Genomic DNA, 13,929 nt, shown 5'->3' on the forward strand with positions numbered 1-13,929 from the left:
AATTGAAATTGTGCTAATTTGTGGTGAAAACACATTGCATCGACAAGTGGCTGATATTTTTAACGCAAGACATCCTGGTAGACATGTACAGCAATCCACTGTAAGTAGGATTTTAAAAAAATTTAAACTAACTGGTTCAGTTGAAAATACTTTTAAAAAACGTCATAATCCATCACGCAATAATGATGAGGTTCAGTTGGCTGTCTGCCTGGATGTTATCGAACAGGGAAAATCAAGTATTACCAATATTGTAGATAGAATGTCGGGACCAATATTCATTTAAAACAAATGTGTGGTGCGGTGTTTTAACGGTGCGGTGTTTAGACACAATTTAACTTCTCAGGATTATTTGCAATTTCTAAATACTGAGATCAGTGATATAGTGGACAATATGCCGGTTGAAATAAGACACAGTCTGTGGTATCAATGTGACGGGGCTCCTATTCATAGTTCAAGACAAGTCAAAGAGAAACTATTAGAAATGTTTAGGGGCAAAGTTATTGGGCGAAATATGGAGCAAATATGGCCGCTTAGGTCGCCAGATTTAACCCCACTAGATTTTTTCTTGTGGGGTTACTTAAAACAAATCGTTTGTGAACAAAGACCTTTTCGTGACGTGAATCACTTAGAAACTGTTATTAGAAACTCTATTTTAAACATAAACCCTGTGAGTATCAGCAACTCAATAAAAGATGTATCAAGAAGGACAATTATCTGCATAGAACGCGATGGAAGACATACAGAAATGTAGTGTATTTAATGTCGTGAGTCTTTTTTTCGTGTTTTTTTGCTATTAGGTATAGGTACATGTTCATTTTCAGTTCTTTTTAATTAAGATTGCATTTCACTGTATTTTTAGTTGAAAAAACAATAAACATTCTAAGATATTGTTTCCTAATGTTCCGTTTTGTTCTAATTCATATTGTGAGGCCATTTGCTCATTAAAAAACTCAAGTACTGTATAGTTTGGAAAGCCCCGTTGAAACTAGATGAACTTTGCATCAAGTTTGACAATTTTTATTTTTCAAAATTTGTTTTTAACAACAAAGAGGCTCTTAAAATATTATTATATTACAAAAAAAAAATTCGGTGACGAGTTTAGTTAAAATAAATGATTTAGTACAGGTGTGCTTAAATTTTGATGAGTAGAAAAAGCAGGAATGCGGAAAAATAGTGAAATCATAAAATACTCATTATGGGTTTGAAACTTGGTGTGTGGGTATAAAATTACAAAAGAAAATGTTTTTAACCTTCGATATTTTTGGATATTTTGAAGAATAATGTCATTTTTCGATGTTTCTTTTTTTAAATGTCAATTTTGACAGGTTAAGGAAATCACGTGACCTATTTTGTAGACGCCATTTAACATCATTTCTCAAGCAAAATCTACTGCCAAAATCAAATTTCACATAAAACGATAAATAAAAAAGTTTCCCATTTGATGCGGACTTTATCGGTGACACTGTATAAGGAAGGAAAGTAGCCTATGTTACTTTTCAATCATATGGCTTTCTAATAGGCGAATTGTTTCAGTCGGTTCAATAGTTTCATAGGTAATTGATTATATTTAACCTCCAGCTACACACAGGTAGATAGATTGAAAGATAGATCAGTATAGAAATATTTCTTCAATTCCTCCAGAATTTCCACAGTTATGGCAGAAGCCGGAGTAAAATCAGTTCAAACCCACATTCACCGTGTTATTGGAGAGCAGATGATGACATTTGGAGAATTCTTGTTAGCTCAAATTGAAGCAGCATTGAATTCGCGATCATTGTGTTCAATCCTAATTGTGACCGGTGATCGACGCCGATCACCGGTAGGCATGTGTGCCGAATCCCGTTTCCACATGTGGTTCACCATTGGAATTTAAATCGGCCGTCCCAATCGGTGTGTGTGCAATCAGCCTAACCTGATGTATGGATTCTCTAAAATCGAACAGTTGTGGACTGTATGACGTGAGTGGTCAGCATTAGCGATGAGCGATTGTGTTAGGAAAATCATAAACAAACACATGAAAATGTAAACTTGAAAATGGTGTATGTGAAAACTGCGTGCTAGCGTGCTACCACTTGGATGGACATGCGCTTGGATATAATTTTGAATATATTGGGTGTGCAATTGAATGAAAAACAATAGTAACATTGGATAAAATTGCTCGCAATACTAAACTATGACAGGGAAAAACTGAACAGCCAGATATTCAAATTTCTACATATCAAATTATTATTCTATTAACGTATATTAACAAATTCTCACATCATTGATAACGATGATCAAGTCAGCTTTCTTCAAATACTGCAACTGGTGCGTCACTAAGATTCTAGTTTTTCCTGCCAAGTGTTCGCAAATGCATTCGTCAAAAAGAGATCTTCCAACATGAGTATCGACAGCTGACAGCGGATCGTCCATTAAGTACACGTCGGCTCTCCTGTAGATGGCTCTGGCGAGATTGATTCTTGCTCTTTGTCCGCCACTCAAAGATACGCCTCTCTCTCCTACAATTGATTTGTCTCCAACTGGAAACTGATCGAAATCTTTTTCAAGACAGCATACTCTGACTACTTTTTTGTACCAATCTCTTACATATGGTTGTCCAAAAAGAATATTGTTCCGGACTGTCGATGAAAAGAGCCAAGGTTCTTGGGAAGAATACGATACTTTTCCTCCGAGAAATATTTTTCCAGATTTAGTTGGTAGTTCTCCCAGTAGGAGCTGTATAATAAATTGTCAGTGTTCATTATTATGTAATCATCACAAAAACTGAATAATATAGGTTTGATCTTGTATAAACATTGTTGATAATAGTTGACAAAAAAATCATAAATATCACAATTCAAAAAGTAAAATATCTATTCCTGCAAGATTATGTATGTGTACTCTTCTATTCTAGTGGGTACCGCAATCTGCTTTTTTTAACTGAGGTCTGGTATTCAATAATATCAATATGATCAACTATCACAACACAACAAAGTTTTTGTTTCGGGGTTGAAATTAGATAATTTTAATGTATTTCCACGTGTTAAAACCGAAAGTGACCATGAAAATTATATATTAGCTCTTGTTTTCAAGATATAGTATCATTATATTATATATATGTATATTGAGTTTTCAACAAATGAAATATTTCATCACCAACAGTTGGTACACATGTTTGTTTACATAACACCCCTCTCATCAGCTGTTCTTAAGTAGTAAACATAACCTATGTGAGTTTGTCAATTGTACGCACGTGGTTGCTATTGAAATTATCGTGTGAAGTTGATTTTTAAATTAATTTAAGTGCTGATCTGAAATGCCTCGAAAGTGTGTGAATTCTGTCGATAGCTTTTGCTATATATGTGGTGAAATAACATTTGAGGCTCAGAAACGTAAGACAGCCTATGAAAATTATTTTGGTGTGAAAGTTGGGGACCAAGATAAATCATGGGCTCCTCATATATGTTGTAATTCTTGTTCCGTCATATTGCGAGAGTGGCTGAAAAGTGAAAAAACCGGGCAATGGCTTTTGCACTACCTATGGTTTGGCGTGAGCCTACCAATCATACAGACGACTGTTATTTCTGCTTAACTCCTCCCATCAAGCAAGGTTTATCTATGAAGAAAAGAGGAACGGTTAAATACCCTAATCTCCCATCTGCTCTTCGGCCTGTACCACACTCAGACAATTTGCCAGTCCCTTCTCCACCCCAAAACTATGAAATTTTAGAGGAAGGTGATGAAGACTGTTTGGAAGGAGCAACCCATCCTTCTACATCCTATGACCCTGATTTTGAGGTAAGCGATAGGTCTAGTGATCCGCACAGAATTAGTCAAGCAGAGTTGAGTGACCTTATAGGAGATCTTCGCTTGTCTAAGGAAAAGGCTGAGCTGTTAGGGTCAAGACTACAACAGTGGAATCTTCTAAAACATGATGTGAAAATATCTCAGTACAGACAGCGTCAAAAAGATTTGCTTCCTTTTTTTGAGAAAAAAGAAAACCTCGTAGTTTGTTCTGATGGTAATGGTTTGATGGACTGCTTGAATTTGGATCACACTCCATATGAATGGAGACTGTTTATAGACTCTTTAAAACTAAGCTTAAAAGCTGTACTTCTGCATAATGGAAATCAGCTACCCTCTATTCCTATAGGTCATGCAGTTTACATGAAGGAAACGTATATAAATATGAAAACACTTCTCCAATCAATCAAATATGAACAACACAAGTGGCACATCTGTGGTGATCTGAAAGTCATTGCTATACTCCTAGGAATGCAATTAGGGTTCACCAAGTACTGTTGTTTTTTGTGTCTGTGGGACAGTCGGGATAGAAAATCTCACTATAAAAAAATGAACTGGCCTACACGAGACCTAAACCCTAATGGGAAAAATATAGTTTACGAGCCTCTTGTAGATCCTAAGGATGTTCTCCTTCCCCCATTACATATTAAGTTGGGACTAATGAAAAACTTTGTGAAGGCCATGGACCAGGAAGGACAAGCTTCTAAGTACTTGAGAGCAAAGTTTCCCAGGTTGAGTGATGCTAAAGTCAAGGAAGGCATCTTTATTGGGCCTCAAATCCGTGAAATCGTAAATGATCCTGCTTTTGACATGATTTTAACAGGAAATGAAGCTAGGAAGCCTTTAAGGGGGTTGTACATGGGTTTTTAGGTAACAAAAGAGATGATAACTTCACAGCATTGGTTAAAGAGCTTCTTCAAGCTTACCACCAACTTGGATGCAACATGTCCTTAAAAATTAATTTTCTTCACTCTCATCTTAATTTCTTCCCACAAAACTGTGAAGCTGTGAGTGACGAACATGGAGAAAGATTCCATGAAGACATTGCCTTGATGGAACAGAGATATCAGGGCCGTTGGAATGAAGCAATGCTTGCAGACTACTGCTGGTCTGTGTTTAGGGATGCTCCAGAAGTGTTTTATAAAAGACAAGCTAAACGACAGCCATCTTACAATGAATTGGATGGACTTAATTGAAATTTGGTGGTACAAACTTCTTTTATTTGTCAAAACACTAAGAATAATGTTTTTTTTATTAATTTTGTACTTAAAATATTGTTTTATGTACTTTCATTTTTCACGTATAGTATAACTACTCTTCAAGATTAAGTACTGTGTATCTCAAAAACCAGAGCTAATAAAAATTTTTCATTGTTATTTTCGTTTTTATCACCCCAAAATTAGTAGAAATTGACTAATTTAGTGTAGGAAACATTCAAAAAATATTTTTTTGTTGTGTTGTGATAGAGGAATGTGAGAAGTGAAGTGAACATTTTTAAATTAGGGTTCATGTAGATTGAAATAATTGTACTAATATTATACACTATCAAATGGAGTTGAGGTGGATTTTACAAAATAAGGAACGGAAAAATTATAGTGTAGGAAATAAACAATGAAACAGTCAATGATCAATATTGTTTCTGTGTTCAGTTGATTGCCGATCTCTAACATTTTCAACAGAGGAGAGAATAGCATTTCCCAGGTAGGCCCATTGGGGCCTATCTAGGCAGTGTGAGTTACTCACACTGCCTAGATAGGCCCCAATGGCTCTGCCATGCTTGTCCTTCTTTCCCTAGCTACTCGTGGGACCTTTATGGACAGGGTGAACTTAAAAAAATCCTTTCTGACGCTAAGTCTATAGAGGAGATGGATGTCGAGCTTACGACTCCAACTGACCTCCCTGTAAACTCAGATCAGTAGCGATTCTACAGAGGAGATGGACGTCGAGTTTACTACTCCAACGGATCTTCCTGTACAATTCATTCCTGGAGCGAGTCTACAGGGAAGATGGATGACGAGTTAAGATTCCAACTTACCTCCCTGTAAATTTAGTACAGGAGCGAGTCTACAGAGGAGATGGATGTCGAGTTTACGACTCCAACTGACTTCCCTGTGAATTTAATTCAGGATCGAATCTCCAGAGGAGATGGATGTCGCGTTAACGACTCCAACTGACCTCTCTGTAAATTTTATTCAGAAGCGAGTCAACAGAGGAGATGGATGTCGAGTTCACGTCTCCAACTGACCTCCCTGTGAATTTAATCCAGGAGCGAGTCTACAGAGGAAATGGTTGTCGAGTTTACAACTCCAAATGACCTCCCTGTAAATTTAGTTCAGGAGCAAGTCTAGCGAGGAGATGGTTGTCGAGTTTACGACTCCAACTGACCTCTCTGTAAATTTAGTTCAGAAGCGAGTCTACAGAGGAGTTGGATGTCGAGTTAACGACTCTAACGGACCTCACTCTAAATTTAATTCAGGAGCGAGTCTCCAGAGTAGATGGAAGTATAGTTTAACCCTCCCACTGATCCCCCTGTAAATTTAGTTCAAGGAGCGAGTCTACAGAGGAGATGGATGTCTAGTTTACGACTCCAACGGACCTCTCTGTGAATTTAGTTCAGGAGCGAGTCTACAGAGGAGATGGATGTCGAGTAATTGACTCCAATCGACCTCCCTGTAAATTTAGTTCAGGAGCGAGAGCTGCGGCGTACGCAGAATCTGTCTCAGATGAGGGAACTGACCCCTCATGAGCGGGTCAGCAAACGTTTGCGCTCAAGTGAGGTTTCGCCAAAACCAGAGGAGAATCTAAGTCATCTTCAGGTGTAGACCCTCATATGGAAAGGTTGTCGTGGGTATCAAGGTGGAAATCTTTCAACTTGACTATCCGACTACCTCATTAACAGAGCATATACTTAGTGCCTGCGCCGCTGGGGACCGAATAAGGTCTTTAAAGTTCGGCAGAGCCGTACTCTTACCATCTGACCTGAAAGACCACTAACCATATAAACTAATCGGCTTCGTTAAGAAGCTGGGTCCGTTTGGCCGAGTGAGAATAGGTGTGAGCCACAATAAACCTTTGCGGGTTGCGCTGGAAGGTCGAATAGACCCACCCACTTTGGATCTAACCTAACCTAACAACTTAAGCACTTCGACTTTCATCTCATCTTCTTTAATAACTTCTTTCGGCGAAGTAGACGAACCGTTAGGCATTTAAACCTGCAGACCACGGCCAAAAATTCTGGAAAATAGTTTTGACACAGATGATACATGAGTCACAAGAGGATATTTACATAAATTGCAATAATCACAAAATGCAATATATTCAGATGTGACAAAGAGTCAAAAAACCAACATTTAACACTCCTTACTGATCTCTTCATTTCTAACAGTAACATTATGATTATCTGAATAATATCACAACACAACAAAGTTTTTGTTTCGGGGTTGAAATTAGATGATTTTAATGTATTTCCACGTGTTAAAACCGAAAGTGACCATAAAAATTATATATTAGCTCTTGTTTTCAAGATATAGTATCATTATATTATATATATATATATATATATATATATATGTATATTGAGTTTTCAACAAATGAAATATTTCATCACCAACAGTTGGTACACATGTTTGTTTACATAACACCCCTCTCATCAGCTGTTCTTAAGTAGTAAACATAACCTATGTGAGTTTGTCAATTGAACGCACGTGGTTGCTATTGAAATTATCGTGTGAAGTTGATTTTTAAAATAATTTAAGTGCTGATCTGAAATGCCTCGAAAGTGTGTGAATTCTGTCGATAGCTTTTGCTATATATGTGGTGAAATAACATTTAAGGCTCAGAAACGTAAGACAGCCTATGAACATTATTTTGGTGTGAAAGTTGGGGACCAAGATAAATCATGGGCTCCTCATATATGTTGTAATTCTTGTTCCGTCATATTGCGAGAGTGGCTGAAAAATAAAAACCGGGCATTGGCTTTTGCACTACCTATGGTTTGGCGTGAGCCTACCAATCATACAGACGACTGTTATTTCTGCTTAACTCCTCCCATCAAGCAAGGTTTATCTATGAAGAAAAGAGGAACGGTTAAATACCCTAATCTCCCATCTGCTCTTCGGCCTGTACCACACTCAGACAATTTGCCAGTCGCTTCTCCACCCCAAAACTATGAAATTTAAGAGGAAGGTGATGAAGACTGTTCAGAAGGAGCAACCCATCCTTCTACATCCTATGACCCTGATTTTGAGGTAAGCGATAGGTCTAGTGATCCGCACAGAATTAGTCAAGCAGAGTTGAGTGACCTTATAAGAGATCTTCGCTTGTCTAAGGAAAAGGCTGAGCTGTTAGGGTCAAGACTACAACAGTGGAATCTTCTAAAACATGATGTGAAAATATCTCAGTACAGACAGCGTCAAAAAGATTTGCTTCCTTTTTTTGAGAAAAAAAGAAAACCTCGTAGTTTGTTCTGATGTTAATGGTTTGATGGACTGCTTGAATTTGGATCACACTCCATCTGAATGGAGACTGTTTATAGACTCTTCAAAACTGAGCTTAAAAGCTGTACTTCTGTATAATAGAAATCAGCTACCCTCTATTCCCATAGGTCATGCAGTTCACATGAAGGAAACGTATATAAATATGAAAACACTTCTCCAATCAATCAAATATGAACAACACAAGTGGCACACCTGTGGTGATCTGAAAGTCATTGCTATACTCCTAGGAGTGCAATTAGGGTTCACCAAGTACTGTTGTTTTTTGTGTCTGTGGGACAGTCGGGATAGAAAATCTCACTATAAAAAAATGAACTGGCCTACACGAGACCTAAACCCTAATGAGAAAAATGTAGTTTACGAGCCTCTTGTAGATCCTAAGGATGTTCTCCTTCCCCCATTACATATTAAGTTGGGACTAATGAAAAACTTTGTGAAGGCCATGAACCAGGAAGGACAAGCTTTTAAGTACTTGAGAGCAAAGTTTCCCAGGTTGAGTGATGCTAAAGTCAAGGAAGGCATCTTTATTGGGCCTCAAATCCGTGAAATTGTAAATGATCCTGCTTTTGACATGATTTTAACAGGAAATGAAAAAAGAGCCTGGTAAGCCTTTAAGGGGGTTGTACATGGGTTTTTAGGTAACAAAAGAGATGATAACTTCACAGCATTGGTTAAAGAGCTTCTTCAAGCTTACCACCAACTTGGATGCAACATGTCCTTAAAAATTCATTTTCTTCACTCTCATCTTAATTTCTTCCCACAAAACTGTGGAGCTGTGAGTGACGAACATGGAGAAAGATTCCATCAAGACATTGCCTTAATGGAACAGAGATATCAGGGCCGTTGGAATGAAGCAATGCTTGCAGACTACTGCTGGTCTGTGTGTAGGGATGCTCCAGAAGTGTTTTATAAAAGACAAGCTAAACGACAGCGATCTTACAATGAATCAGATGGACTTAATTGAAATTTGGTGGTACAAACTTCTTTTATTTGTCAAAACACTAAGAATAATGTTTTTTTTTATTAATTTTATACTTAAAATATTCTAAAAGAAACATAACAATATTGTTTTATGTACTTTCACTTTTCACGTATAGTATAACTACTCTTTAAGTAGTGTATCTCAAAAACCAGAGCTAATAAAAATTTTTCATTGTTATTTTCGTTTTTATCACCCCAAAATTAGTAGAAATTGACTAATTTAGGGTAGGAAACATTCAAAAAATATTTTTTTGTTGTGTTGTGATATTTTCATGATATCAATTGATATTGATATTCATATTGATTGAATATGAATAAGAAAAAATTAGTATTTCGAGATGAATTTTAAACTATTGAACACCCCCAACTACCTACACAGGAAGGTAAACGTGTGTCGGAAAACAACTTTCCCAGCTAATACCACGCTAGATATTGAGTTATATCTTACAGACATTTATGAAAGATTTCCCACAGAGGCCAGTCTCGCAGATGCTTGTTCATCCAGCAGCAGGACCATGCTGAAATTATTTCCAAATATATATTTTTTTAAACTTATGTATCTCTTTTTGACGGTTGTCACTTTTGACTTCTGTTAGAGTTTTGATATATGGGATATTTTTTCCGCTTGGAGCTCTGTTCACGGAATGTAGTTGTTAGTAGATAACAATCTTTTATCAATTGAAAAGATTATATTTTTAGGAGTGACTAATTTTTGAGAAAGAAAGATTTTGGCTTTCTACTACTCCATCTTGATACAAAAAAAGGTGGGAATCTTACAAAAAATGCAGGGAGCAATCAATTTCAAAAGAAGTAACTCTATAACATAGATGTGCGAAGAAGTAACTTCCGGACACAAACTGAAAGAAAAAGCCTTTACTGAAACAACTACTTTCATATAAACATTGAATTACACAAAAGAAAAATTCATTCAAAACAAATACTTTCATATCAACACTGAATTATACAAAAAACACTTTTCTCTTCTCAGTTTGTAATCCAAACATTCGTTATGGAATCACATCAGATATCATCCACAGGATTTCTACATAATAGACTAAATGGAAAATAAACATGAGTTTGCAATTTTCCACAAACCATCGTACACGGACATTATCATACATAATTCCTCCACACACCCGTACCAGCATAAAGTTGCTGCATTCAATAGTATTCTTCACAGATTATTGAATATTCCATTGTCTGATAGGGATTTCCAGAAAGAGCTGAATTTGATCAAACAAATCGCGAATAATAACGGTTATAAGGTAGATATTGTAAGCTCCATTCTTTCCAAAAAACGACAAAAGCAAGCCATGGATCTGGTCTACCCATATTCAAGATGCGATAACGTTATTCATTGACATATGTGGGGGAACCAAACAGGAATATTGCCCGTTTTTTGAAGAAAGAAGGCGTAAACGTAGCTTATAGAACGAATAATAACCTAAGTAAATTTATTAAAAACAATAAGGACAAAACTTTGGTGTCGGATAGATCAGGAGTATATGAGCTGACTTGTGGCTCTTGTCCAAAACTGTATATTGGCCAAACAGGAAGAATATTTTTCCAACGAATTAAAGAACATAGGAGTAGTTTTGTAAATAGAAAGACCAATTCCACATTTGCAAACCATCTTTTAGCAGAAGGACATGCGTTCGATCATGAGTACGAGGTGTTACATTTAGAAGAGAAGAGTTTGAAACTCAATCTTCTAGAATGTTTAGAAATCAATAGATTCAGGAATTTGGGTAATTTACTGAATGATCAATAACTCTCCGTTACTGAATATATTTTTTCAAATGTGAAAATGGAACATAAGTGCAGGTAATTTAATTCGTTAGAAACTTAGGTAAAATATCAGCTACTTAATATTCAGGTACTTCGTTCACAGATACTTTGATTTCAGGTACTCCATAAACTATATATATATTTAGTATTGAATGTGTAGAATTAGTTGAAAGACACGCCAGATGAAGCCATTGTATGGCGAAACACGTGTTGCGTTTTTGTAAAACAATTTAGTGAAAATCTCACAATAAAGTGTTTTTGGAATACGTTAGTTATGGATTTTCATCAAGTATCGGCCGATTCCATCATATATCTGAAAAATAAACTTTCTCTTACATGGAACACTGTCATCTTCTCTGGTAGACATCGATGTTTCACCATAAGACACTTGTCTTAGGGCTCTTTAGTGCCAATCTGGATAACATTATAAAGAGAACCACATAATTTCATTATAAATTACGATTTTTTTGTCACGGAATAAGTTTGATTTAGTTATGTCATCGATGACATCAGTAGATGAACAACACCGATACGAGCCCACTTCAAGGTCGTGCGTCGCTGGTAAGTGTTTCGGAGAGGAACTTAAGTGAGTGGAAGAGAGAAAAGTGTGACGTATGAGATTTGAACCTAGGACGTCTGCGTGGTTGACGTTGTCCTTAGCCTCAACACCAATGTAAGCAATTGGATATCACTGCGAATTGTTGGTATTTATAGCGTTCATTTTGTAGGGACTGGAATTGACGCATTTTATATACCTGACCATATTTTTTTATTTCCGTAGAATTTTAGGTAAATTGTAACGTCATTTCCTTGTAGAAGATGGAAAAATATACTTAGATTTGGGAAAGAATTGATATTTCATATGAAGGTGTGTGTACGTGTGTGCGTGTGTGTGTGTGTATGAGTGGGATACACTTTGTATGAAATAATAATTGTTTCCCAAATCTTCTACAAGGAAATGATGTTACAATTTCCCTAATATTCTATGGAAATCAAAAAATGTAGTCAAGTATATAAAATGAATTAATTTCATTCCCGACAAAACAAACGCTATAAATACCAACAACTTGCAGTCATATCCAATATCTTACATTGTTGTCGAGGCTAAAGACAACGTCTACTACGCCGACGCTCTGTATTGAAATCTCATACCGATAAACTTTTTTTAATCAGGAGCATATGACCGGTATGTGACAAGGGGGCCCAAGAATTGATGCGGAGTCTCAAGAGGCCTGAGCGGTGATGCGGAATTCCAAGGAGGCCCAAGGCAATCTCTCCGATACTCATTCCATCCTGCATCGATGACGTCACACGTTTCTCTCTTCCACTCACTAGAGTTTCTCTCTGAAACACTTACCAGCGACGCACGACCTTGAAGTGGGCTCGTATCGGTGTTGTTCATCTACTGACATCGTAATGACAACTTTTCTCTCAGACGAAGATGTCATATATGTAGCGGAGCCGTGTTGAAATTGAACGAGTCCCAAACACTTTTTCTGGGTTATACTTTGAAACCGCGGTCTCCAGGGGATCCACTTGAATAACTACATCAATGTCCTGTTGCTGAATGAACGAGATACATCTGCGAGACAGGCTTTTGTGAGGAATCTTGCATTATTTAATATCCCGTGTGGTATTAGCCCTGCTGTGTGGGTAGTTGTGAGAGATCAATATTTCGAAATTCATTCTGATTCTGATGTATTTTGGGACAGGCATCGTTTCATTTAGAAAAAAACCCACCTGCAATAACGAACTTTTTCCAGCACCAACTGGCCCAATTATAGCACATAAGGTACCCTGTTGTATTTTCAGAGATATATTTGTTAAAGTTGGGATAGATGGTGTCCAACAGGCTGTAACGTTCCTTATCTCTATTTTATTTTCATCTATTATTTCTATATTAGAAGTTTCTTTCTCTTCTAGTACCAGAAATGCTTGAAGTCTTTTTATTGAAATTATTGTTTCTGATCCCATACTCATGGCCATAGGATAATAGATGGCCATTGCTATTTGAAGAGTGTTGAACAATTGAGCCATGGAATAAACTTTGTCAGCAGTGATGACGTTTCCTAGAATTTATACAGAATGTGATGAAAGTGAAGAAGAGAAACTGAAATCATTTTGTTTTAACAAAATATATGACATTGAGGAATAGAAGGGGCACAATTGGGAAATGGCATCCTGAATTGAAATTCACGGTCTATAAAACTATGGAAGTCCGTTTTACTTCTCAATTGAGAATATTTGGATTATAATCAGGCAGCAATCATTCCAAACAATCAATTTTACCCGTGTTTCCATGTTATCATTTTGAAAATACGATATATTATTGGAACATGTCGAATAAATGAGTCAGCATTTTACATAAACTCATTATATCAGCCAACTGTCCGTATACAAGCATTATTACCAAAAAAAATGTGAAATAAGAGTAAAATATTATTCAGGAAATATTCTTCTGTACCGGAACAGGTAGCGTATGAGAACTGGAAAATTAACTTAAACTCGGTAAAAATTTTATGACTTGTAAAAAGTATGTCATTTGAAATATCCTGCGTTGAACAATACCGAATGCCCAAGAAAGACTCATCCACAGAATATCAAATTTCTCACTTATCAAAAATAGTTTTTCGATGAAAATTTGAATATATTCTTTGAAAGAATATTTATCGACGTGCTGGAACAGACTTGCGTACCATACGTTCCTTGGGTGCGAAAAATAATAGTTCCTTATATTCGGAACTGAGTTACTCAAAAAAAGTCAAATTTCTCACTTATCAAAAATAGTTTGTCGATGAAAATTTCAGAATATATTCTTTGAAAGTATATTGATCGACGTGCCAAAACAGATTTGCGTACCATACGTTCTTTCGATGCGAAAAAA

General features: G+C 36.5%; 1 protein-coding gene across 2 annotated transcripts in view; it reads right to left on the reverse strand.

Annotated features, from left to right (window-relative positions):
• Positions 1 to 13,929, reverse strand: part of LOC111516582 (ATP-binding cassette sub-family C member 4) — a 292,552-nt gene that overhangs the window by 163,817 nt on the left and 114,806 nt on the right. For both annotated transcript variants that reach the window (XM_074178651.1, XM_074178652.1), the window contains 2 exons: positions 12,786 to 13,114; positions 2,260 to 2,715 (listed from right to left, as the gene is read on the reverse strand). In XM_074178651.1, the coding sequence (XP_074034752.1) occupies positions 2,260 to 2,715; positions 12,786 to 13,114 (785 nt within the window). The remainder of the gene's footprint in view (positions 1 to 2,259; positions 2,716 to 12,785; positions 13,115 to 13,929) is intronic.

This window comes from Leptinotarsa decemlineata, unplaced genomic scaffold (assembly GCF_025532065.1).
Source record: "Leptinotarsa decemlineata unplaced genomic scaffold, Ldec_3_MD MMD2_tig00004204_RagTag_RagTag, whole genome shotgun sequence".
NCBI lineage: Eukaryota > Metazoa > Arthropoda > Insecta > Coleoptera > Chrysomelidae > Leptinotarsa > Leptinotarsa decemlineata.